The following is a 27474-nucleotide window of genomic DNA, read 5'->3' as shown; positions in this document are numbered from 1 at the left end:
TTTCGCACCAATTTCAGCCTAATTTGGGGATAATTTTGGGTTAATTTTAGGATAATTTTGGGATAATTTGGGGTTAATTTTGGGACAATTTTGGGATAATTTTCCCAATTTTTCCTCTTTCCCAGTGCTGACAGAAGAACAAGAACAAACTCTGCAGGAACTCGTTGGTCCTGTCAGTCGCTTCTTTCAGGTAAAATCCCAAATTTTGGGGTTTTTCACCTGAATTTTGGGGTTTTCCGCTGGAATTTTGGGATTTCCTGTTAGAATTTTGGGTTTTTTCTCCAGAATTTTGGGATTTCTCATTGGAATTTTGGGGTTTTTCACCACCAATTTGGGTTTTTCCACCAGAATTTGGGGTTTTTTCACCAGAATTTTAATTTTTTTCACCAGAATTTTGGGGTTTCCTGCTGGAATTTTGGGATTTGCCATTGGAGTTTTGGGTTTTCTCACCAGAGTTTTGGGTTTTCTGCCAGAATTTCAATGTTTCCCATTGAAATTTTGGGATTTCCCATTGGAATTTTGGGATTTTCCACCACAGTTTTGGGATTTCCCATGGAATTTTGGGTTTTCTTAGTGGGATTTTTGAGTTTCTCGTTGGAATTTTGGGTTTTCCCACTTGAATTTTGGGTTTTCTGCCAGAATTTCAATATTTCCCGTTAGGATTTTGGGATTTCCAGTTGGAATTTTGGGTTTTCCCATTGAGATTTTGGGTTTTCCCATTGGAGTTTTGGGATTTCCTACTGGAATTCTGATGTTTCCCATTAGGATTTTGGGATTTCCCATTGGGATTTTAGGGTTTCCTGCCAAAATCTCAGTGTTTCCTTCTGGATTTTTGGGATTTCCCACCAGAATTTTGGGTTTTCCCATTGGGATTTTGGGTTTTCTTAGTGGGATTTTTGAGTTTCTCATTGGATTTTTGGGTTTTCCCACCAGAATTTTGGGTTTTCTGCCAGAATTTCCATATTTCCCACCAGAATTTTGATGTTTCCTGCTGGAATTTTGATGTTTTCCATTGGAATTTTGGGATTTCCCATTGGAATTTTGGTTTTTTTCACCAGAATTTTGTGATTTCCCTCCAAAATCTCAGTGTTTCCTGCTGGATTTTTGGGTTTTTCCACCACAATTTTGGGATTTCCTGCTGGAATTTTTAGCTTTCCCCCCAGAATTCCCCTTTCCCCACCCCCCAAAATCCAAAAAAAACCCCAAAAAATCCCCAAAAATCCCCAACCCAAAATTCCCAAATCCCCAAAATCCCAAAAATCCTCAAAAACCCAAATCCCAAAATCTCCAAATCCCCAAATTCTCCAAATCCCCAAAATCCCCAAAATCCCAAAATCCCAAAATCTCAAAAATCCCAAAAATCCCAAAATCCCAAAAATCCCAAATTTTCAAAATCCCAAAAATCCCCAAATCCCAAAAATCCTAAAATCCCCAAATCCCAAAATCCCCAAAAAAATCCCCTAAAAAATCCCCAAAATTCCCCAAAATCCCCAAAATCCCCAAAAATCCCCAAAAATCCCCAAAAATCCCCAAAAATCCCCAAAATCCCCCAAAATCCCAAAAATCCCCAAAAAATCCCCAAAAATCCCCCCAAAACCCCCAAAAATCCCCAAAATCCCCCAAAAATCCCAAAATCTCCCAAATTTCCCCAGGAGGTGAACAACCCAGCCAAGAACGACGCTCTGGAGAAGGTGGAGGAGGAAACCATGAGAGGCCTGAAGGAGTTGGGAGCTTTTGGCCTCCAAGTGCCTCAGGAGTTTGGGGGTTTGGGGCTCAACAACACCCAGGTGAGGGGGGTGGAACCCCAAAATTTGGGATCCCAAAATCTCCTTTTTCCCACCCAAAAATCCAGTTTTGGGGCTTTTATATCCCTGCCAGGACCTGTTTTGGGTTCCCCTTTTCCCTTCCAGGACCTTTTTCTAGGATACCTTTTTCCCTTCCAAGACCCTTTTTGACCTTCCAGGACCTTCCTGGGAATGCCAAAATTTTTTGGGATCCCAAAACTTCCTTTAATCCCCCAAAAAATCCATTTTTGGAGCCGTTATTTCCCTTCCAGGACCTTTTCAGAATCTGCTTTCCTCCCCCTAGGACCATTTTTCCCTTCCAGGACCTTTTTTAGGATTCCTTTTTCACCTTCCAGGACCTTCCTGGGAATCCCAAAATTTGGGATCTCAAAATCTATTTTTATTCCCCAAAAAAATCCATTTCTGGAGCATTTATTTCCCTTCCAGGACCTTTTTTTGGATCCCCTTTTCCCTTCCAGGACCCTTTTTGGGATCCTTTTTCACCTTCCAGGACCTTCCTGGGAATCCCAAAATTTTTTGGGATCCCAAAACTTCCCTTAATCCCCAAAAAAATCCGTTTTTAGAGACATTTTTTCCCTCCCAGTAACTCCCAGTAACTCCCAGTATTCCCAGTAAGGCTGAAAATCCTCCTAAGGATCCCAAAATCTTCTCAGAATTCTCCCAAATTTCCCCCAAAATCCCCCAAATTTCACCCAAATTTTCCCCCAAACAGCTCCCAGTTCCTCCCAGTAACTCCCAGTGCTCCCAGTCCATTCCCAGTTCATCCCAGTTCATCCCAGTGCTCCCAGTAAGACCCAAACCACCCAAAATCTACCGAAATCTCCCCATATCACCCCAAAAAATGCCCTAAAATCCCCCGATTTTCACCCAAACTCCCCCAAACTCCCCCAAATTTCCCCCAAATTTCCCCCAAACTGCCCCAAAGGGCTCCCAGTTCCTCCCAGTAACTCCCAGTGCTCCCAGTTTGCTCAGCTGGTGCAGATTGTTGGTCAGCATGACCTCGGGGTTGGGATCACCCTGGGAATTCACCCCAAATCACCCCAAAATCACCCAAAATCCACTCCAAACTCCCTCCCAGTCACTCCCAGTTTGTCCCAGTTCATCCCAGTGCTCCCAGTAAGACCCAAACCTCCCAAAATCCACCCTAAACATCCCAAAATCTACCAAAATCTCCCCATATCACCCCAAAAAATGCCCTAAAATCCCCCAAATTTCCCCCAAACTCCCCCCAAATGAGCTCCCAGTTCCCCCCAGTAACTCCCAGTGCTCCCAGTCCACTCCCAGTTCCTCCCAGTTCATCCCAGTGCTCCCAGTAAGACCCAAACCTCCCCAAATCCACCCTAAACATCCCAAAATCCACCCAAATCTCCCCATATCACCCCAAAAAATGCCCCAAAATCCCCCAAATTTCCCCCAAACTCCCCCCAAACCCATCCCAGTTCCTCCCAGTAACTCCCAGTGCTCCCAGTAAGACCCAAACCACCCAAAATCTACCGAAATCTCCCCATATCACCCCAAAAATCCACCCAAAACCCCTCAAAAATGCCCTAAAATCCCCCAAATTTCCCCCAAACTCCCCGAAATTTCCCCCAAATTTCCCCCAAACTGCCCCAAAGGGCTCCCAGTCCCTCCCAGTAACTCCCAGTGCTCCCAGTTCGCCCGGCTGGTGCAGATTGTTGGTCAGCATGACCTCGGGGTTGGGATCACCCTGGGAATTCACCCCAAATCACCCCAAAATCAACCCAAAATCACCCCAAATCCACTCCAAACTCCCTCCCAGTCACTCCCAGTTTGTCCCAGTTCATCCCAGTGCTCCCAGTAAGACCCAAACCTCCCAAAATCCACCCTAAACATCCCAAAATCCACCCAAATCTCCCCATATCACCCCAAAAAATGCCCCAAAATCCCCCAAATTTCACCCAAACTCCCCCAAATTTCCCCCAAATTTCCCCCAAACTGCCCCAAAGGGCTCCCAGTTCCTCCCAGTAACTCCCAGTGCTCCCAGTACGCCCGGCTGGTGCAGATTGTTGGTCAGCATGACCTCGGGGTTGGGATCACCCTCGGCGCTCACCAGTCCATCGGCTTCAAGGGTTTGCTGCTCTATGGCAACAGGCAGCAGAAGGAGAAGTACCTGCCCAGGCTGGCCACAGGTGAGCCCAAAAATAACCCAAAATGTGCCCAAAAATATCCTGGAATTGTCCTGAAATTATCCCAAAAATATCCCAAAATATTCCTGAAATATTCCCAAAAATATCCCAAAATATTCCTGAAATATTGCCAAAAATATCCTGAAATTATCTCAAAAATATCCTGAAATTATCTCAAAATATTCCCAAAAATACCTGCCCAGGCTGGCTACAGGTGAGGGGAAAATAATCCCAAAATGTGCCCAAAAATATCCTGGAATTGTCCCAAAAATATCCTGAAATTATCCCAAAAATATCCAAAAATTGTCCTGAAATTATCCCAAAATATTCCCAGAAGTACCTGCCCAGGCTGGCCACAGGTGAGCCCAAAAATAGCCCAAAATGTGCCCAAAAATAGCCCAAAATGTGCCCAAAAATATCCTGGAATTGTCCTCAAGATATCCTGAAATTATCCCAAAAATATCCTGAAATTATCCCAAAAATATCCTGAAATTATGTCAAAATATTCCCAAAAATATCCTGGAATTATCCCAAAAATATCCTGAAATTATCTCAAAATATTCCCAAAAATATCCTGAAATTATCCCAAAATATTCCCAGAAGTACCTGCCCAGGCTGGCCACAGGTGAGCCCAAAAATAACCCAAAATGTGCCCAAAAATGTCCTGGAATTGTCCCAAAAATATCCTGAAATTATCCCAAAAATATACTGAAATTGTCCTGAAATTACCCCAAAAATATCCTGAAATTATCCCAAAATATCCCCAGAAGTACCTGCCCAGGCTGGCCACAGGTGAGCCCAAAAATAACCCAAAAATGTCCTGAAATTGTCCTGAAATTATCCCAAAAATATCCTGGAATTGTCCTGAAATTATCCCAAAAATATCCTGGAATATTCCTGAAATTATCCTGGAATATTGCTGGAATTATCCCAAAAATATCCTTAAATTATCCCAAAATATTCCCAGAAGTACCTGCCCAGGCTGGCCACAGGTGAGCCCAAAAATAGCCCAAAATGTGCCCAAAATTGACTTGAAATTATCCCAAAAATATCCTGAAATTATCCCAAAAATATCCTGAAATTATCCCAAAAATATACTGAAATTATCCCAAAAATGTACTGAAATTGTCCTGAAATTATCCCAAAAATATCCCAAAATATTCCTGAAATTATCCCAAAAATATCCTGAAATTATCCCAAAAATATCTCCAAAAAATTCCTAAAATTATCTCCTAAATATCCCAAAAATATTCCCAAAATTGTCCTGAAATTATCCCAAAAATATCCCAAAAATATCCCAAAAACTTCCTAAAATATTCCTGAAATGATCCCAAAATATCCCAAAAAAATTCCCCCAGAAGGAGAAACAGCTGCCCGGGCTGGGATTCGGGAATTTTTGGGGATTTTTTTGGGATTTTGGGAATTTTGAAAATCCTGGAATTCCCAATTCCCAAAACCTCCCAAAATTCCCATTTTTCAGGGATTTTTGGGTGCAATTTGGGCATTTTTTGGTCTTTTTCGATGCAATTTTTTGCGATTTTTCCAGGAATTTCGGGAATTTTTTGAAATTTCGGAATTCCAGCCATTCCCACCTTCCAAAATTCCCCAAAATTCCCAAATTTCAGGTGAATGGCTGGAAAATTTGTGATTTTCTGGGTGAAATTCAGATGGTTTTGGCTGAAATTTGAGCATTTCTGGGTGGAATTTGGGCATTTTTTGGTCTTTTTTGATGCAATTTTTTGCGACTTTTCCGGGAATTTTGGGAATTTTTTGAAATTTTGGAATTCCATCCATTCCCAACTCCCAAAATTCCCATTTTCCAGGGAAACGGGTGGAAAATTTCTCACTTTCTGGATGAATTTTGGGTATTTTTGGGTGCAATTTGGGCATTTTTTGCTAGTTTTCAATGCAACTTTTTGCGATTTTTTGCAATTTTTTGCGATTTTTCCAGGAATTTCGGGAATTTTTGAAAATCCTGGAATTCCCAATTCCCAAAACCTCCCAAAATTCCCACTTTTCAGGGGAATTTGGGAGGAATTTGGGGACTGCTAGTGCATTTCTGGGTGCAATTTAAGCATTTTTTGCTCGAATTTGGGTGTTTTTTGGTCTTTTTTGATGCAATTTTTTGCGATTTTTTTGGGAATTTCGGGAATTTTTGGAAATTTCGGAATTCCATCCATTCCCAATTCCCAAAACCTCCCAAAATCCCATTTCCAGGTGAGTGGGTCGCAGCTTTCTGCCTGACAGAGCCTGGCAGTGGCTCAGACGTTGCTTTTTGATGCGATTTTTGGTGATTTTTCTGGAAATTTCAGGAATTTTTGGAAATTTCAGAATCCTGGAATTCCCAATTCCCAAAATCTCCCAAAATTCCCATTTTTCAGGGGAATGGCTGAAAAAATTGTCATTTTCTGTGTGAAATTCAGGTGGTTTTGGCTGAAATTTGAGCATTTCTGGGTGGAATTTGGGCATTTTTTGGTCTTTTTCGATGCAATTTTTTGCGATTTTCTGGGAATTTCGGGAATTTTTGGAAATTTCGGAATTCCATCCATTCCCAACTCCCGAAACCTCCCAAAATTCCCATTTTTCAAGGGAAAGGGGTGGAAAATTTCTCACTTTCTGGGTGGAATTTGCACATTTCTGGGTGCAATTTGGGCATTTTTTGCTGGTTTTTGCTGGAATTTTTTGCGATTTTCCCAGGAATTTCGGGAATTTTGAAAATCCTGGAATTCCCAATTCCCAAAACCTCCCAAAATTCCCACTTTTCAGGGGAATTTGGGAGTAATTTGGGGACTGCTAGTGCATTTCTGGGGGCAATTTAAGCATTTTTTGGCTCGAATTTGGGTGTTTTTTGGTCTTTTTCGATGCAATTTTTTGCGATTTTTCCGGGAATTTCGGGAATTTTTGGAAATTTCGGAATTCCATCCATTCCCAATTCCCAAAATCCCATTTCCAGGTGAGTGGGTTGCAGCTTTCTGCCTGACAGAGCCTGGCAGTGGCTCCGACGCTGCTTCCATCCGAACCAAAGCCACGCTGAGCTCCTGCGGGCAATTCTACACCCTGCAGGGGGAGAAGATCTGGATCAGGTGGGAAATCCCCAATTTTGGGGGATTTTGGGGGATTTTGGGGGGTTTAGGGGAAAAAATCCCGAATTTTGGGGGGAAAAATGGGATTTTTTGGTGAAAAAATGTGAATTTTTGGTGGAAAAATGTGAATTTTAGAGGGTTTTTTGGTGGGATTTTTTTTGATTTTTGGGATTTTGGGGTAAAATATGGAAATTTGGGGGTTTGGGGGAAAAAATCCCAAATGTTGGGGGGAAAAATGGGATTTTTGGGTGGAAAAATGTGATTTTTTGGGGGTTTTTTGGTGGAAAAATGTGAATTTTTGGTGGAAAAATGTGAATTTTAGAGGTTTTTTGTTGGGATTTTTTTGGGATTTTGGGGAGTTTTGGGGGTAAAAGATGGAAATTTGGGGTTTAGGGGAAAAAATCCTGAATTTTGGGGATTTTTTGGTGGAAAAATGTGATTTTTTAGGGGTTTTTTGGTAGAAAAATGTGAATTTTGGTGGAAAATGTGAATTTTAGAGGATTTTGGTGAAAAAGATTTTAGGTTTTTTGGTGGACAAATGTGAATTTTAGAGGTTTTTTGGTTGGGGTGTTTTGGGGATTTTGGGGTGGGAGATTGGAATTTGGGGGTTTGGGGGAAAATATTCAGAAAAAAACCCCAAAAAATCAGAGGAAAACCCAAAACAATTCAGAAAAAACAAAAAAAAAAAATTGGAAAAAACCCAAAAAAAATCTGAAAAAAACCCCCAAAAATTCATTTTAAGAAAACCCAAAAAATTCAGGAAAAAGCCAAAAAATTCAGGAAAAAAAGACCCCAAAAATTCATTGAAAACCCCAAAAATTCATTAAAAAACCCCAAAATTCAGAAAAACCCCAAAAATTCATTAAAGAAAAAAACCAAAAATTGTTTTTAAACCCAAAAATTCATTTAAAAAACCCCAAAGTAATTCATTAAAATCCCTAAAAATCCAGAAAACAAAAAAAAAAAATTCAGGAAAAAACCTAAAAAAATTTGAGAAAAAAACCCCCAAAAATTCAGAAAAAAACGCAAAAAAATTCAGGAAAAAACCAAAAAAATTCGGGAAAAAAACCCCAAAAATTGTTTTTAAAACCCCTAAAAATTCAGAAAAAAACCCCAAAAACTTCAGAAAAAACCCCAAAAAATCAGAAAAAAACCCCAAAAATTCATTAAAAAATCCCTAAAAATTCCAAAAAAATCCCTAAAAATTCCCAAAAACCCCAAAAATTCATTTAAAAATCCCTAAAAATTCCCCAAAATTCCCAAAAATCCATTAAAAATTCCCCAAAATCCCCAAAAATCCATCAAAAATTCCCTAAAATTCCCAAAATCCATCAAAAATTCCCCAAAATTCCCAAAAATCCCTAAAATTCCCAAAAATCCCATAAAATTCATAAAAATCCTCTAAAAATCCCATAAAATTCCCTAAAAATCCCCAAAAATCCCATAAAATTCCTCAAAAAAACCCAAAAAATCCCATAAAATTCCCCAAAATCCCTAAAAAAATCCCCCCAAAAATCCTCTTAAAATCTCATAAAATTCCTCAAAAAACCCCAAAAAATCCCACAAAATTCCCAAAAATCCCCTAAAAAAATCCCCTAAAATTCCCCAAAATCCCTAAAAATCCCAAAAAAAATCCCTAAAAATTCTAAAAAAATCCATTAAAAATCCCTAAAAAATCCCTAAAAATTCCCAAAAATCCCTAAAAATTCCCAAAAAATCCTTAAAAATTCCAAAAAAATCCCTAAAAATCCCCCAAAATCCCTAAAAAATCCCCAAAAATTCCCCAAAATTCCCAAAAAATCCCCCAAAAACCCCAAAATTCCCATTTTTTTGGCAGCAACGGCGGCCTGGCTGAGCTCTTCACGGTTTTTGCCAAAACTGCAGTGAGAGATGAGAAATCAGGAGAGAGCAGAGAGAAGATCACAGCTTTCCTGGTGGAGAGAGGATTTGGGGGAGTCACACAGTGAGTGATTTGGGGTTTTGGGATTTTGGGGAAAAAATTGGGGATTTTGGGGAAATTTGGGAGAAAATTTGGAAAAAATTAGGGATTTTGGGGGATTTTTGAGGGATTTTTGTAGTTTTTTTGAGGGATTTTTGTGGGTTTTGGGGGAATTTTGGAGGAAATTTGGGATTTTTGGGGGTTTTAGGGGAAATTTTGGTAATTTTGGGGGTTTTGGGGGATTTTGGGAGAAATTTGAGAGGTTTTTTTGGGTTTTGGGGAAATTTGGGATTTTGGGGGAAATTTGGGGATTTTTAGGGAGATTTGGGGATTTGAGGGAAAATTTGGGACTTCAGGGGGAAATTTGGGGAAAAGTTGGGAATTTTTTGGGGATTTTGGGGAATTTTGGGGAAAATTTGGGAATTTTGGGGAAATTTGGGGAATTTGGGGAAATTTTGGGGAAATTTGGGAAATTTGGGGGAAATATTGGGAAAATTTGGGGATTCTTGGGGAATTTGGAGGAAATTTGAGAGATTTTTGTGGATTTTGGGAGGAAATTTGGGGATGTTGGGGGAAATTTGGGGGAAACTGGGGGAAATTTGGGGATTTTTAGGGGAAAAATTGGGCATTTTGGGGGATTTTTGAGGGCTTTTTGGGGATTTTGGGGGGAAATTCGGGTGATTTTGGGGATTTTGGGGAAAATTTGGGGAATTTTGGGGATTTTTGAGGGATTTTTGTGGGTTTTGGGGGAAGTTTGGGGTTTTGGGAGGGAAAATTGGGAATTTCGAGGGAATTTTGGGGCAAAAATTTGAGGAATTTTCTCCTAATTTTCTCTCTCTGTTTTTCTTTCCCAATTTCCCTTTTTCCTTTTCTTTTTCTCCATTTTTTCCATTTTTTAATCTCTTTTTTCCCATTTTTTTTTCTGTTTTCTCCCATTTTTTTTCTTCTTTCCTTCATTTTTCCCCATTTCCCCCCAAATTCCCACCCTTTTTTCCCCAAAATCCCAAAATCCCCCAAAATCCCCAAAATCCCCAAAAATCCCCAAATTCCCCCCAAAATCCCCAAATCCCCAAAATCCCTTTTTTCCCATTTTTCCTCTTTCTTCATTTTTCTCCCAATTTTCCCCAATTTTTCCCCAAATTTCCACCATTTTTTCCCCCCAAAAATTCCTAAAAAAACCCCAAAATCCGCCAAACCCCCCAAAATTCCCCGAAAATCCCCATTTTTTCCCATTATTTTCCCTTTTTTTCACTCTTTTTCTCCATTTGTCCTTCATTTCTCCCCCAATTTTCCCCTAATTTCCACCATTATTTCCCCCAAAATTCCTAAAACCCCCAAAACCCCCAAAATCCCCAAATCCCCCAAATCCCCAAAATGCCCAAAATCCCTAAATCCCCATTTTTTCCCTTTATTTCCCCATTATTTTTCCCATTATTTTTCCATTTTTTCACCATTTTTCCTTCATTTCTCCCCCAATTTTCCCCCAATTTCCACCATTTTTCCCCCAAAAAATTCAAAAAAAAAACCCAAAATCCCCAAAATCCCCAAAATCCCCATTTTTTCCCATTATTTTCCCATTTTTTCACCATTTTTTCTCCTTTTTTCCTTCATTTCTCCCCCAATTTTCCCCCAATTTCCACCATTTTTTCCCCCAAAAAATTCCAAAAAACCCCCAAAACCCCCAAAACCCCCAAATCCCCAAAATCCCGTAATCCCCTAAATCCCCAAAATCCCTAAATCCCCATTTTTTCCCATTATTTTCCCATTTTTTCACCATTTTTTCACCGTTTTTCCTTAATTTCTCCCCCAATTTTCCCCCAATTTCCACCATTTTTTCCCCCAAAATTCCAAAAAACCCCCAAAACCCCCAAACCCCCAAAAACCCCAAAATTCCCTAAATTCCCAAAAACCCTCCCCAAACCCCCAAAATCCTCAAAAAACCCCCAAAATCCCCCATTTACCTCATTTTCCCATCATTTTTCCCATTATTTTCCCACTTTTCCTCCCCATTTTCCCCAAATTTCCCCCAAAACCCCAAAATCCTCCCCAAAAAAACCCCCAAAACCCCCAAAATCCCTAAAACCCCAAAATCCCTAAATCCCCATTTTTTCCCATTATTTTTCCATTTTTCACCATTTTTCCTTCATTTTTCCCCCCAATTTCCGCCATTTTTTCCCCCAAAAAATTCCAAAAAAACCCCCAAACCCCCAAATTCTCCCCAAAACCCCCAAAATCCCAAATTCCCAGCGGCCCTCCCGAAAAAAAATTGGGAATCCGCGCTTCCAACACGACGTCAGTTCACTTTGAAAACGTCAGAATTCCAGCGCAGAACGTTCTGGGAGCTCCTGGTTTGGGGTTCAAGGTGGCAATGAACATCCTGAATAACGGCAGATTCGGGATGGCAGCGGCCATGGCCGGCACCATGAGGGGGCTGATGGAGGCTGCGGTGAGAATTCCCCAAAATTTGGGTGAAAATCCAGGGATTTTGGGAAAAAAAATGGGAAAAATTGGGAAAAAACCGGAAAAAAAAAGCAAAAAGATCGGAAATTCCCAAGTGAAATTACAGAATTTCTACCTCAAAACGACCCAGAACCCAAAAATGATCCCAAATGCATCTTGGAATTGTGGGAAATTTGGGATTTTGGGGTGAAAATTCCCGAAATTTGGGTGAAAATTCATGGATTTTGGGAAAAAACAAAAAAAAAGCAAAAAAATCGGCAATTCGGAAGTGAAATTCCACTCAAAACCCCAAATTTCGACCCCAAAACGACCCAGAGCCCAAAAATAATCCCAAATGCATTTTGGGATTGTGGGAAATTTGGGATTTTGGGAGAAAATTCCTGAAATTTGGGTGAAAATTCATGGATTTTGGGAAAAAAAAAAAAAAGCAAAAAAATCGGAAATTCCTAAGTGAAATTACAGAATTTCAACCTCAAAACAACCCAGAACCCAAAAATGATCCCAAATGCATCTTGGGATTGTGGCAAATTTGGGATTTTTGGGTGAAAATTCCCGAAATTTGGGTGAAAATTCATGGATTTGGGGAAAAAAATGGGAAAAAAAAGCAAAAAAATCAGAAATTCCTAAGTGAAATCACAGAATTTCGACCCCAAAGTGACTCAGAGCCCAAAATTGAGCCCAAAACTGAACCCAAGTGCATCTTGGGATTGTGGGAATTCTGGGATTTTGGGGCAAAATTCCCAAAATTTGGGTGAAAATTGATGGATTTTGGGAAAAAACAAAACCTCAAGAAGATCCGAAATTCCCACACAAATCGCGTGAAATTTCACTAAAAACCCCAAAATTTGAGGTCCAAACCAACCCAGAGCCCAAAATGGATCCTGAATGCACTTTGGGATTGTGGGAATTCTGGGATTTTTGGGGCAAAATTCCCAGATTTCGGGAAAAAAAGAAAAAAACCCCAAAAAACCCCAAAAAACATGAAAAACCCCAAAATTCCTGCTGGAAACCCCAAAGTTGCCATGAACATCCTAAATAAGGGCAGATTGGGGATGGCAGCAGCCATGGCCGGCACCATGAGGGGGCTGATGGAGGCTGCGGTGAGAATTCCCCAAAATTTGGGTGAAAATCCAGGGATTTTGGGAAAAAAATGGGAAAAATTGGGAAAAAACGGAAAAAAAAGCGAAAAAATCGGCAATTCCCAAGTGAAATTCGACTCAAAACCCCAAATTTCCAAACCTAAAGTGACTCAGAACCCAAAATGTGTTTTGGGATTGTGAGAATTCTGGGATTTTGGGCTAAAATTCCCAAAATTTGGGTGAAAATTGATGGATTTTGGGAAAAAACAAAAAAAACCCCAAAAAACCGGCGATAGATAAGTGAAATTACAGAATTTTGACCCCAAAGTGACTCAGAAGCCAAAAATGATCCCAAATGCATCTTGGGATTGTGGGAAATTTGGGATTTTTGGGGCAAAATTCCCAAAATTTGGGAGAAAAAAACCCAAAATTCGGGAAAAATGGAAAAAACCCAAGAAAATTGGAAATTCCTAAGTGGAATTCCCCAAAATTTTTCCCCAAAAATTTGGGGTTTTTTGGATTTTTTCCCCCAAAATTTGGGATTTCTTGTGGAATTTTTCCCTCAAATATGGAATTTTTGGGAATTTTCCCAAAAAAATTTTGGATTTCTTTTTTAATTTTGCCCCAAATTTTGGGTTTTTTGAGAATTTTTCCCTCAAATTTTGGGATTTTTTGTGGAATTTTTCTCCCAAACGTTGGGATTTTTTTGGGAATTTTGGGAATTTCTCTCGGCAGGTTTCCCACGCTGCCAACAGAACCCAATTTGGGTCGAAAATCCACCAATTTGGGGCAATTCAGGAGAAATTGGCCAGGATGGCAATGCTGCAGTTCGTCACCGAGGTGAGGAGTTGGGAATTTGGGGAAATTCCCAAAAAATTTGGGGATTTTGGGGAATTTTTGGGGGATTTGGGGGAATTTTGTTGGGGAATTTTTGGGGATTTTTTGGGGAATTTTGGGGGATTTTTTGGGGGAATTCTTGAAAAATTTTGGGATTTTGGAGGAAATTTCTGAAATTTTTTTATTTTGGGGATTTTTTTTGGGGATTTTTTTGGGATTTTGGGAGAATTTTGGGAAATGCTTGAAAGCTTGGGAATTTAGGGGGAATTTTGGGGGAATTCTTGAAGAATTGGGGATTTTGGTGGATTTTGAGGAATTCCTGAAACATTTGGGGAATTTGGGTGAATTCCCAAAAATTGGGATTTGGGGGAATTCTGGGTAATTCCTGGAAAAATTTGGGGATTTTGGGATTTAGGGGGAATTTTGGGGGAATTTTTGAAGAATTGGGGAATTTTGGGGGGAAATTCTGGAAATTTGAGGGAAATGCTCAAAAAACTTGGGATTTTGGGGGAATTTTGATGAATTTTGGAGGGAATTCTGGGGGAAATTCCTGAAAAATTGGGGATTTATTGGGATTTAGGGGGAATTTTGGGGGGAATTCTTGAAGAATTTGGGAGATTTTTTTTGGATTTTAAGGGAATTCCCAAAAAACTTGGGGATTTTGGGGGATTTGGGAGGAAATTCCTGAAGAATTTGGGAGATTTTGGGGGAAATTCCTGGAATTTTGGGGATTTTTTTGGGTGATTTTGGGGAAATTTTGGGGAAATTCCTGAAAAATTTGGGATTTGGGGGAATTTAGGAGGAAATTCCTGGAAAAATTGAGAGATTTTGGGGGAAATTCCTGAAATTTTGGGGTTTGTTTTGGGCTTTGGGGAGAATTTTGGGGGAAATTCCTGAAAAATTTAGGAGATTTTGGGGGAATTTTTTTGAATTTGGATGAACTTTGGGGGATTTTGGAGAGAATTCTGGGCGGAATTCATGAAAAATTGGGGATTTTTTTGGGAATTTTGGGGGAATTCCTGAAGAATTTGTGGGAATTTTGGAGTGAATTCCCAAAAAAATTGGGATTTTGGAGGAAATTTCACCAAAATTTCGCCATTTTTTCACCAAAAATTCCCAAAATTTTGACCTAAACTTCCCAAATTTTTCGGGAATTCCCCAAATTCCCAAATTTTTCACCCAAATCCCACTGGGAGAACATTTTGATGTTGAATTTGGGTGGATTTGAGTCAATTTTGGGTGAATTTTCAGCGATTTTTTATCAATTTTCACCAAAATTTTGGGATTTTTCACCAAAAATTCCCAAAATTTTGACCAAAACTTCCCAAATTTTTTGGGAATTCCCCAAATTCCCGTTTTTTCCCCCAAATCCAGTCGATGGCTTTCATGATCAGTGCCAACATGGACAGAGGAGATCCTGATTTCCAGATCGAAGCTGCAATCAGCAAAATCTTCGGATCGGTGAGGAGGCGGGAATTTGGGAATTTTGGGGGAATTTGGGGGAATTTTGGGGGAATTTGGGGGAATTTTGGGAATATTTTGGGGGAGTTTGGCAGAATTTGGGGGTTTTGGGTGGAATTTTTGGGGATTTTATGGGAATTTTTGGGGAATTTCGGGGATTTAAAGGGAATTTTTTGGGGATTTTTGGGAAATTTTAAAGGAATTTTGGGGGATTTGGGGAGAATTTTGGGAATTTTAAGGGAATTTTGGGAGAATTTGGGGGAATTTGGGGAAAATTTCAGGGAATTTTTGGAGATTTTGAGGGAATTTTGGGAAAATTTTGGGGATTTTGAGGGAATTTTGGGGAAAATTTAAGGAAACTTTTGGGGATTTTATGGGAATTTTGGGGATTTAAAGGGAATTTTTAAGGACTTTTGGGGGAATTCTGGGAATTTTGGGGGAATTTGAGGAAAATTTCAGGGAATTTTGGGGGATTTTCTGGGAATTTTGGGGGAATTTTGGGGATTTGGAGGGAAGTTTTGGGGAGTTTTGGGGAATTTTAAAGGATTTTTGGGGATTTAGGGAATTTTGGGGGAATTCGGGGGAATTTGGAAGAGTTTGGGGAAAATTTAAGGGATTTTTTTGGATTTTATGGGAATTTTTGGGTAAAATTTGGGGGAATTTCCCCCAAATTCCCAAATTTCCCCAAATTTCCCCCAAAATTCCCAAATTTCCCCCAAAAATTCCCAAATTTCCCCCAGGAAGCTGCCTGGGAAGTGGCTGACGAGTGCATCCAGATCATGGGGGGAATGGGATTCATGCAGGTGAGATTTGGGGCAAATTCCAGGAGTTTTGGGCAAATTTTGGGGAATTCCAGAATTTGAAATGTTTTCCTAACTTTTGGGGATTTTTTGGGATTTTTTTCCCCTTTTTTTCGGGGAAAATTCTCCAAATTTGGTGGTTTTTTCTGATTTTTTTGAGATTTTCTCCCCCATTTTTCAGGAAAATTCCTGGAATTTTGGGCAAATTTTGGGGATTTGAGAAATTCCAGAAATTTGAAATGTTTTCCTGATTTTTGGGGATTTTTTTCCCATTTTTTTTAGGGAAAATTCTCCAAATTTTGTGATTTTTTCTGATTTTTTGGGAATTTTTTTCCCCCTTTTTTTTCAGGAAAATTCCATGAATTTTGGGCAAATTTGGAGATTTTTTCCTTGGAATTTCCTCACTTTTTTGGGCATTTTTTCCTGGATTTTTTCCAGCTTGACATTTTCAATTTTTCCCTGGAATTTTTGGGAATTTTCCATGAAATTTTTGGGAATTTTAGGAACCAGAAGTTCTGCAGGATTTGATGATTTTCCTATTTTTTCCTGTTTTTCCTCCAAATTTCCTTATTTCCTGATATTTTTCCCAATTTTTTTTCCACTCAGAATTTACATTTTTCCCTAAATTTTTGGGATCAAAATTCCCAAATTTTTTAGGAATTTCCCGAATTTTTTTTCATTTTTTCTGTGAATTTTTGGTTGTTTTTTTCCCAATTTCCTCATTTTTTGAGCTTTTTTTTCCGGATTTTTTTTATTCTCCCAAATTTTTTCTTTTCCCTGATTTTTCCTTTCGTAATCCCAAAATTTTTTGGGGATTTTTTGGGGATTTTTTTGGGATTTCAGGAGCCAGGGGTGGAGAGAGTCCTGCGGGATTTGAGGATTTTCCGGATCTTCGAAGGAACAAACGACATCCTGAGGCTCTTCGTGGCTCTGCAGGGATTCCAGGTCTGACTGGTTTATACTGGTTTGTACTGGGAGGGACTGGGAATGGACTGGGAGCAAAAATCAGGGTGGTTTTGGGGTGAAAAATGAGGATTTTAGGGGCGAAAATGGGAATTTTGGGGTGAAAAGGGGAACTGGGTTAGATTGGGATGAACTGGTTTGTACTGGTTTGGACTGGGAGGGACTGGGAGGGAACTGGGAATGGACTGGGAGGGACTGGGAGCAAAAATCAGGGTGGTTTTGGGGTGAAAAATGAGGATTTTAGGGGCGAAAATGGGAATTTTGGGGTGAAAAGGGGAACTGGGATGGACTGGGATGGACTGGTTTATACTGGTTTGTACTGGGATGGACTGGGAGGAACTGGGAGGGACTGGGAGCAAAAATCTGGGTGGATTTGGGGTGAAAAATGAGGATTTTAGGGGTGAAAAATGGGAATTTTGGGGTGAAAAGGAGAACTGGGATGGACTGGGATGGAACTGGTTTGTACTGGTTTATACTGGGAGGGACTGGGAGGGACTGGGAGCCCAAAATTGGGGAATTTTCCATTCAAATCACCCAAAATTGGGGATTTTCCACTGGAAACTCAGAGTTTGGGATTTTCCCAAATTTTGGGGCTCATTTTGCCCTAAATTTGTGGATTTTTCCCCCAAATTTCAGGATTTCTTTCCCCAAAAGTTTAGGATTTCATTTCCTCCAATATTTGGGTTTTTCCCCCAAAATTTTGACTTTTTTTCCCCCAAATTTCAACATCTTTTCCCCCCAAATTTTAGGATTTTTCCCCCAAATTTCAACTTTTTTTCCCCAATATATCAGGGTTTTTCCTCCAATTTTCAGCCTCTCTTTCCCCAGTTTTGGGATTCCTTTTCCCTAAATTTTGGGCTGATTTTCCCAAATTTCATGGGTTTTTTCCCCCAAATTTTGGTTGATTTTCCCTCAGATTTTGACATTTTTCCCCCTAAAATTGGGATTTTTCTCCCCAAATTTCAGGATTTTCCCCCCAAATTTCAGAATCCTTTTCCCTCAATTTTGGGGTTGATTTTCCCCAAATTTTCCCCAAATTTCAGCATTTTCTCCCCCAAATTTCAGCATTTATTCCCCCAAATTTCAGGATCTTTTTCCCTCAATTTTGGGGTTGATCTTCCCCAAATTTTCCCAAATTTCAGTGGTTTTCTCCCCCAGATTTGGTGGTTTTTCCCCGAAATTTGAAGATTTCCCCCCCAAATTTCAGCATTTTTTCCCCCAAATTTTGACATTTTCTCCCCCAAACTTCAAGATATTTTCCCCAAATTTCAGGATTTTTTCCCCAAATTTCAGTGTCTCTTTCCTCAATATTTGGGGTTGATTTTCCCCAATTTTTCCCCAATTTTTCCCCAAATTTCCCCGATGCAGACGCTGGGGGTTCAGCTGCGAGGAGTCCAAGCAGCTCTGAAAGATCCTTTTGGGAATGTTGGAGCTTTGGCTGGAGAGGTCACCAAGAGGCTCAGGAGGTAACCAAAACACCCAAAAAATAGCCCAAAAATAGCCCAAAAATAACCCAAAATTGTCCCAAAAATATCCCAAAATTATCCCAAAAAATACCTGAAAAACACCCAAAATTATAAAAAAAATACCCAAAAAATACCCGAAAAACACCCAAAATTATCCCCAAAAATACCCCAAAAATGCCCAAAATTATCTCCAAAAATACTCAAAAAATACCCAAAAAATACTCCAAATTGTCCCAAAAAATACCCAAAATTATCCCAAAAAATACCCAAAAACCACCCCAAAATTATCCCCAAAAACCACCCCAAAATTATCCCCAAAAAATACCGAAAATTATCCTGAAAAACACCCAGAAAATATAAATAAAATACCCAAAAAACACCCCAAAATTATCCCAAAATTATCCCAAAAAATACACCAAAAAACACCTCAAAATTATCCCAAAAGATGCTCAAAAAATACCCAAAATTATCCCAAAAAATACAAAAAAAACCCCAAAAAACATCAAAAAACCAACCAAAAAATACCCCAAAAAACACCCAAAAAATACACCAAAAAACACCTCAAAATTATCCCAAAAGATACCCCAAAAATACCCAAAATTGTCCCAAAAACACCCAAAAATTATCCTAGAAATATCCAAAAAACACCCCAAAATTATCCCAAAAACTACCCAAAAACCACCCAAAAATACCCAAAAAACACCCAAAAAATACACCCAAAAACATCCAAAAAACACCCAAAAACACCTCAAAAAATACCCCCAAAACCACCAAAAAATTATCCCAAAATTATCCCAAAAAACACCCAAAATTATCCCAAAAAAACACCCAAAAACCCCCTAAAATTATCCCAAAATCCCCCAAATTATCCCAAAAATACCCCAAAATTACCCAAAATTATCCCCAAAATCCCCCAAAATAATCCAAAAATGCTCTCAAAATCCCCTAAAATTCCCCCAAAAATCCCCAAAAAATCCCAAAATTCCCAAAATTATCCCAAAAATACCTCAAAATTGCCCAAAATTCCTCCCCAAAATCCCCAAAAATAATCCTAAAATTCCCCAAAATCCCCAAAAATTATCCCAAAAATCCCCAAAATTGCCCCAAAAATTCCCAAACTTCTCCCCAAAAATCCCCAAAAATCCCTCAAAACCCCAAAAACCCCAAAACTCCTCAAATTTCCCCCAAAATTCTGTTTTTTCCCCAGAAAAGCAGGTTTGGGTTCAGGACTTTCCCTGCAGCACTTGGTGCATCCACAGCTGAAGGATGGAGCTCAGCAGGTGAGAAAAACCCCAAAAATCCCAAATTTTACCCCAAAATTTACCCCAAATTTGGATTTGGGATCCTCAAAAACCCCAAAATGAAAAAAAAAAATCAAAAAAATTGACCCAAAAATGACCAAATTATCCCCAAAAATCATTTTTAAATCTGAATAGTGATTCAAAAAAAACCCAAAAACCCCAAAAATCCCAAAATTTACCCAAAAATTCACCCCAAATTTGGGTTTGGGATCATCAAAAACCCCAAAATAAAAAAAAAAATCAAAAAAATTGACCCAAAAATGACCAAATTATCCCAAAAAATCATTTTAAAATCTGAATAGCGACTCAAAAAAAACCAAAAACCCCAAAAATCCCAAAATTTACCCAAAAATTCACCCCAAATTTGCATTCAGGAACTCCAAAAACCCTAAAATCCAAAAAAAAAAAAAATTGACCCAAAAATCACCGAAATATCCCAAAAAATCCACATGGAATCTTCAAAATTTGATCTGGGATTCCCAAAAAACCCCCAAAACCCCAAAAATCCCAAAATTTACCCCAAAATTGGATTTGGGATCCTCAGAAACCCCAAAATAAAAAAAAAATAAATAAAAATTGACCCAAAAATCACCAAAATATCCCCAAAAAATCCACTTGGAATCCTCAAAATTTGATCTGGGATTCCCAAAAAACCCCAAAAATCCCAAAATTTACCCCAAAATTCACCCCAAATTTGGGTTTGGGATCCTCAGAAACCCCAAAATGACAAAAAAAAAATTGACCCAAAAATCACCAAAATATCCCAAAAATCATTTTTAAATCTGACTTGGGATTCAAAAAAAACCCAAAAACCCAAAAATTTCCCCCAAAATTTACCCCAAATTTGGGTTTGGGATCATCAAAAACCCTAAAATAAAAAAAAAATCAAAAAAATTGACCCAAAAATGACCAAAATATCCCAAAAATCATTTTTAAATCTGACTTGGGATTCAAAAAAAAACCAAAAACCCAAAAATTTAACCCAAAATTTACCCCAAAATTCACCCCAAATTTGGGTTTGGGAACTTCAAAAATCCCAAAATAAAAAAAAAATCAAAAAAATTGACCCAAAAATGACCAAATTATCCCAAAAAATTCACTTGGAGCTTCTGAAATCTGATTTGGGATTCAAAAAAATCCCAAAAATCCCAAAATTTACCCCAAAATTTATCCTAAAATTTGAGTTTGGGATCATCAAAAACCCCAAAATCAAAAAAAATAAATAAAAATTGACCCAAAAATGACCAAAATATCCCAAAAAATCCACTTGGAATCCTCAAAATTTGATTTGGGATTCCCAAAAAACCCCAAAAACCCCAAAAATCCCAAAATTTACCCCAAAATTTATCCCAAATTTGGATTCAGGAACTCCAAAAACCCTAAAATTAAAAAAAATAAAAAAATTGACCCAAAAATGACCAAAATATCCCCAAAAAATCCACTTGGAATCCTCAAAATTTGATTTGGGATTCCAAAAACCCCAAAAATCCCAAAATTCACCCCAAAATTTACCCCAAAATTTACCCCAAAATTTACCCCAAAATCACCCAAAATTGCTGCAGAACCACCAGGTGTGTGTTTTGTGTGATTTTGGGTAAATTTTGGCTTTTTTTGGGTGAATTTTGACTATTTTTGGGGTGAATTTGGGACAATTTTGGGGTGAATTTTGGCTTTTTTTGGGGTGAATTTTGGCCTTTTTTGGGTGAATTTTGGCTTTTTTTGGGTGAATTTTGGCCCTTTTTGGGTGAATTTTGGCTTTTTTTGGGTGAATTTTGGCCTTTTTTGGGTGAATTTTGGCTTTTTTTGGGTGAATTTTGGCCTTTTTTGGGTGAATTTTGGCCTTTTTTGGGGTGAATTTTGGCTTTTTTTGGGGTGATTTTTGGCCTTTTTTTGGGGTGAATTTGGGACAATTTTGGGGTTGATTTTGGGCTAAATTTGGGGTTTTTTTGGGTTCATTTGGGGCAATTTTTGGGGTGATTTTGGGGTGGATTTGGGGTTTTTTGGGCTAAATTTTGGCTTTTTTGGGTTGAATTTTTAACTTAATTTTTTGCTAATTTTGTACTAAATTTATATTAATTTTTTACTTTTTCTGGACTAAATTTTATGTTAATTTTATGCTAATTTATGCTGATTTTTGATTCATCTTGTGCTAAATTTTTACCAATTTTATATTTACTTTTTCCTCATTTTGGGCTAAATTTTGTACAAATTTGTACCAATTTTGGGACAAATTTTATCCTAAATTTCCTGTGAATTTCACTGAATTTTTACCAATTTTTACCAATTTTGGGTTAAATTTTGGGTTAAATTTGGCCAATTTTGGCTCATTTTGTGCTGAATTTTTACCAGTTTTTGGCTAAAATTTGTACTAATTTTCTACCAATTTTGGCCAATTTTAGGCTAAAATTTGTACTAATTTTTACCAATTTTTTACCAATTTTTGGGTTAAATTTTGGGCTAAATTTGGCCAATTTTGGCTCGTTTTGTGCTGAATTTTTACCAATTTTTGGCTAAAATTTTTGTTAATTTTTTACCAAATTTTGGCCAATTTTGGGGTGAATTTTTACCAATTTTTTACCAATTTTTAGGCTAAATTTGGCCAATTTTGACTCATTTTATGCTGAATTTTCTACCAATTTTTACCAATTTTAGGCCAAAATTTGTACTAATTTTCCACCATTTTTTGCCAATTTTAGGCTAAAATTTGTGCTAATTTTTTCCCAATTTTGGCTCATTTTGGGTTAAATTTTGGGCTAAATTTGGCCAATTTTGGCTCATTTTATGCTGAATTTTTACCAATTTTTGGCTAAAATTTGTACTAATTTTTACCAAATTTTGGCCAATTTTGGGGTGAATTTTCCCCCAATTTTTAGCTCATTTTGGGTTAAATTTTGGGCTAAATTTGGCCAATTTTGGGGTGAATTTTTCCCCAAATTTTAGCTCATTTTGGGTTAAATTTTGGGCTAAATTTGGCCAATTTTGGGGTGAATTTTTCCCCAAATTTTAGCTCATTTTGAGTTAAATTTTGGGCTAAATTTGGCCAATTTTGGGTTTTTTTCCAGACCATGCAATGTTTGGAGATTTTTGCCGAAACTTGCGAAGCTTTGCTGATCAAACATGGAAAAAGAATTGTTGGTGAGTCCAAAAAATTCCGTTTTTATCCCCAAAAATTCCCTGGAAAATCCAAAAAAAATCCCTTTTGGATCCCAAAAAATTGGGGGAAATTAGAAAACCAAAAAAATCCGAAATTTTTGGGGATTTTTTTTGACTTTTGGGTGAATTTTTGGGTTTTAAAGCAAATTTTTTGGGGATTTTTTTGGATTTTAAGGTGAATTTTGGAGATTTAAAATAAATTTTGGGAGATTTTGGTAAATTTTGGGATCTTCAAATCGTGGGGGAGTCAGGAGAGCCCAAAAATTGGGAATTTGGGGAGATTTTTGGGGAATTTTGGGAATTTTTGAGAAATTTCTGGGAATTTTGGAGGAATTTTTTGGCTCCAAAAATCCGAATTTTCCCCAAATTTTCCCAATTTTGGGCTAAATTTCCCCAAATTTTCTGCTCCTGGGGGTTTTTGGGGATCCTGAGTTCGATTTTTGGGGTCCTGAATCGAATTTCTGAAAATTTCTGGAAGTTTCTGGAAATTATGAGTGAATTTTGGGGAATTTTAGAGGAATTTTGGGCTCCAAAATCCGAATTTTCCCCAATTTTTCCCAATTTTTGGCTAAATTCCCCCAAATTTTGGTCTCCTGGGGGTTTTTGGGGATCCTGAATTTGATTTTTGGGGTCCTGAGTGGAATTTTGGGGGAAATTTTGGAGATTTTGAGGCAATTTTGGGGAATTTTAGGGGAATTTTGAGCTCTGAAATCTGAATTTTCCCCAAATTTTCCCATTTTTTGGCTAAATTCCCCCAAATTTTGGCCTCCTGGGGGTTTTTGGGGATCCTGAGTTCGATTTTTGGGGTCCTGAGTGGAATTTCCAAAATTATTTTTGACTTTTAAGTGAATTTGGGTCAATTTTGGGTCAATTTTATAGGAATTTTGTGGTTCTTAAAGCCAAATTTTCCCCAATTTTTCTCATTTTTGGGCTAAATTCCCCCAAATTTTCTGCTCCTGGGGGTTTTTGGGGATCCTGAGTTCGATTTTTGGGGGTCCTGAGTGGAATTTCTGAAAATTTCTGGAAGTTTTTGGGAATTTTGAGTAAATTTTGGGGAATTTTAGAGGAATTTTGAGCTCTGAAATCTGAATTTTCCCCAAATTTCCCCCAAATTTTCCCAATTTTGGGGTAAATTCCCCCAAATTTTGGCCTCCTGGCAGTTTTTGGGGATCCTGAGTTCGATTTTTGGGGTCCTGAGATGAATTTGGGGAATTTTGAGGCAATTTTGGGGACTTTTGAGGAATTTTGAGCTCCAAAAATCTGAATTTTCCCCAAATTTTCCCCAAATTTTCCCCAATTTTTCCCATTTTTGGGCTAAATTCCCCCAAATTTTGGCCTCCTGGGGGTTTTTGGGGTCGCTGAGTTCGATTTTTTGGGTCCTGAGTCAAATTTTTGGGAATTCTTTTGGATTTTGAGTGAATTTTGAGGAATTTTGAGTTCCAAAAAATCTGAATTTTCCCCAAATTTTCCCATTTTTGGGCTAAATTCCCCCAAATTTTGGCCTCCTGGGGGTTTTTGGGGTCACTGAATCCGATTTTTGGGGTTCTGAGATGATTTTTGGCTCCCCAAACCCCCAAATTTGCCCTCAGAGGAGCAGTTTGTGCTGAAGAGAGTCGCTGATGCTGCAATCGATGTCTATGCCATGGCTGTGGTGCTGGCCAGGTGAGAATGGGAGATTTTGGGAAATTTTGGGGGATTTTGGGGAATTTTGGGGATTTGGGGGGATTTAGAAGAATTTGGGATGAATTTTGGGGGAGTTTGGGTGGAATTTTGGGGGATTTTTGGGAATTTTTGGGGGTTTATGGGGATTTTTTGGGGATTTTTTTTGAATTTTGGGGATTTCTTGGGAATTTTTGGGGATTTTTGGAATTTGGGGGATTTTGGGGACTTTGGGAATTTTTAGGGGAATTTGGGGATTTGGGGAATTTTTAGAATTTTTGGAATTTTGAGGAATTTTGGGATTTTTAGGGAATTTGGGGAATTTTTGGGATTTATGATCTTTGGGGAATTTGGGAAGAATTTTGGGGAAATTTGGGGGATTTCTGGGGAATTTTGGGGATTTTGGAATTTTTAGGGGAATTTTGGGGGTTTTGGGGATTTTTCTGGATTTTTGGGGGATTTTTGGAGGAATTTGGGGGAAATTTTGGGGTTGGGGGATTTTATGGGATTTTTTGGGGATTTTTGTGGAATTTTGGGATGAAATTTGGGGAATTTTGGGTGAATTTTCAGAATTTTAGGGGATTTTTGGGGGTTTTTAGGGGAATTTTGGGATGAATTTTGGGGAATTTTTGGGGGAATTTGGGAATTTTTGGGGGAATTTGGGAAGAATTTTGGTTGAAACTTGGGAATTTCTGGGGAATTTTGGGGATTTTTTTTGGAATTTTGGGAAATTTTGGGGATTTGGGGGATTTTTGGGAATTTAGGGGATTTTTGGGGGAATTTGGGAAGAATTTTGGTGGAAATTTGGGAATTTCTGGGGAATTTTGGGGATTTTAGGGGATTTTTTGGGGAATTTTGGTGAAGTTTTGGGGAAATTTTGGGTATTTTTGGGGAATTTTGGGGAATTTTTTTGAATTTTGGGGATTTTTTTTGGAATTTGGGAATTTTGGGGGGAATTTGGGATGAATTTGAGGGATTTTTTGGGAATTTTTAGGGGATTTGGGAGGATTTGGGGATGAATTTGGATTTTGGAGTTGATTTTCTGCTGAATTTCACTGAATTTTATGTTAAATTTTATTCCAAATTTTGTTCCAAATTTTACCAATTTTTTCAGCTAAATTTCACCTAATTTTATGCCAAATTTCACCAAATTTTACGTTAAACTTCCTTAAATTCTATCTTAAATTTCACCAAATTTTATCTTAAATTTCACCAAATTTTGTCCTAAATGTCACCAAATTTTATTCTAAATTTCACCAAATTTTATGCCAAATTTTCCCAAATTTTATCCCAAATTTCACTGAATTTTATCCTAAATTTCACCCAATTTTATTCTAAATTTCACTAAATTTCATCCTAAATTTCACCAAATTTTACGTTAAACTTTACCAAATTTTATGCCAAATTTCACCCAATTTTATCATAAATTTCACCCAATTTTATCTTAAATTTCACTCAATTTTATCCTAAATTTCACCAAATTTTCTGCCAAATTTTCCCACATTTTCTGCCAAATTTCACTGAATTTTATCCTAAATTTCACTCAATTTTATCTTAAATTTCACCCAATTTTATTCTAAAATTCACCACATTTTATCTTAAATTTCACCAAATTTTATGTTAAACTTTACCAAATTTTATTCTAAATTTTGCCAAATTTTATGCCAAATTTTCCCAAATTTTCTTCCAATTTTCACCCAATTTTATCCTAAATTTAATCCAATTTTATCCTAAATTTAATCCAATTTTATCCCAAATTTAATCCAATTTTCACTGAATTTTCACCAAATTCTCTCCGAATTTTCTCCCAATTTTCTGCCAATTTTCTGAGTGTTTTTTGGGAATTTTTCCCCAAATTTTGGGGATTTCAGAGCCTCCAGATCTCTGGCTTTGGGAATCCCAACGGCTGAGCACGAGAAGCTGCTGGCGCTGAGCTGGTGCAGCGAGGTGAGGATTGGGGAAAAAAATGGGAATTTTGGGGAATTTTGGGGAAATTTGGGAATTTTGGGGGGAAAAATGGGAATTTTGGGGAAAAAATTGGGGATTTTGGGAGGAAAAATGGGGAGTTTGGGAAAAATTTGGGGATTTTGGGGGAAAATGGGAATTTTGGGGGAAAAATGGGAATTTTAGGGGAAAAAAATGGGAATTTGGGGAAAAAAAGGAAATTTTGGGGAAAAAATGGGAATTTTGGGGAAAATGGGAATTTTGGGGGAAAAAAATGGGAATTTTGGGGGAAAATTGGGAGTTTTGGAGAAAAATGGGAATTTGGGGGAAAAAGAAAATTTTGAGGAAAAAATGGGAATTTTGGGGAAAATGGGAATTTTTGGGAAATTTGGGAATTTTGGGAAAAAAATGGATTTTTGGGGTAAAAAAGGGGTTTTTGGGGGAAATTTGGGATTTTTTGGGGGAAATTTGGGGACTTTTGGGCTGAATTTGGAAGTGATTTTGGGCTCATTTTGGGTTAATTTTGGGCCAATTTTAGATTAATATTTGTGCCAATTTTGGACTATTTTTGGTGCTAATTTTGGGTTAATTTTAATCTAATTTTGGCTAATTTTGCTCTAATTTTGGGTTAATTTTGGATTAATTTTGGGCTAATTTTGATCTAATTTTGGGCTAATTTTGGTCTATTCTTAGTCAATTTTGGACTAATTTTGGTGCTAATTTTGAGCTAGTTTTAGGTTAATTTTAATCTATTTTTGGGCTATTTTTGGGTTAATTTTGGGCTATTTTTGGGCTAAGTTTGGGTTAATTTTAATCTATTTTTGGGCTAATTTTGTTCTATTTTTGGGCTAATTTAGGGTCAATTTTAATCTATTTTTGGGCTGATTTTGGTCTATTTTTGGGCTATTTTGGGGTCAATTTTAACCTATTTTTGGGTTGATTTTGGTGTATTTTTGGGCTAATTTTGGGCTAATTTTAGTCTAATTTTGTTCTATTTTTGGTCTATTTTTGGGCTGATTTTGGTGCTAATTTTAACCTATTTTTGGGCTAATTTTGGTGCGTTTTTGGGCTGATTTTCTCCGTTTTTGGGTCCTTTCCAGGCCCACGAGAGAGTTCTCACCTCCCTCAAGTCTCTTCCTGGCAGAAACTTCCGGAATTTTCGGGATTTGGCAGCAGCAGTGGTGGAGAGTGGGGGGGTGGTGGTGCCAACCCCCCTGGGCTTCTGAAAAACCCAAAATTTACCCCAAATTTATCCCAAAAAATCCCCAAAAAAGCACTTTGAGAAACCCTGAAAAATCCCAAAAAAATCCCCCAAAAATCCCACCTTGAGAAACCCAAAAAAACCCCAAATTTACCCCAAAAAAACCCCAAAATTCA

At 37.9% G+C, this 27474-nt stretch overlaps 2 protein-coding genes across 2 annotated transcripts in view; both read left to right on the top strand.

Annotated features, from left to right (window-relative positions):
• GABARAP (GABA type A receptor-associated protein) overlaps window positions 1-27474 on the top strand; it is a 44776-nt gene that overhangs the window by 8959 nt on the left and 8343 nt on the right. The gene's annotated exons all lie outside the window — the stretch shown is intronic.
• LOC146423157 (very long-chain acyl-CoA dehydrogenase, mitochondrial-like) lies at window positions 91-27354 on the top strand. Its single transcript, XM_085045169.1, has 16 exons — window positions 91-190; window positions 1653-1787; window positions 3811-3955; window positions 6906-7035; window positions 8873-8998; window positions 11222-11420; window positions 13249-13353; window positions 14725-14811; window positions 15552-15614; window positions 16455-16556; window positions 17943-18040; window positions 19248-19320; window positions 22404-22476; window positions 24084-24156; window positions 26025-26100; window positions 27198-27354. Exons 2-16 carry the CDS (start codon window positions 1707-1709, stop codon window positions 27321-27323), a joined length of 1557 nt encoding a protein of 518 aa, XP_084901295.1. The 5' UTR covers window positions 91-190; window positions 1653-1706; the 3' UTR covers window positions 27324-27354.

The sequence above is a fragment of the Lichenostomus cassidix genome, unplaced genomic scaffold (assembly GCF_008360975.1).
Source record: "Lichenostomus cassidix isolate B80296 unplaced genomic scaffold, HeHo_3.0 HiC_scaffold_34, whole genome shotgun sequence".
Taxonomy (NCBI): domain Eukaryota; kingdom Metazoa; phylum Chordata; class Aves; order Passeriformes; family Meliphagidae; genus Lichenostomus; species Lichenostomus cassidix.
Note: the sequence above shows the minus strand (reverse complement) of the source record. Positions and strands in the feature narration are given on the sequence as shown.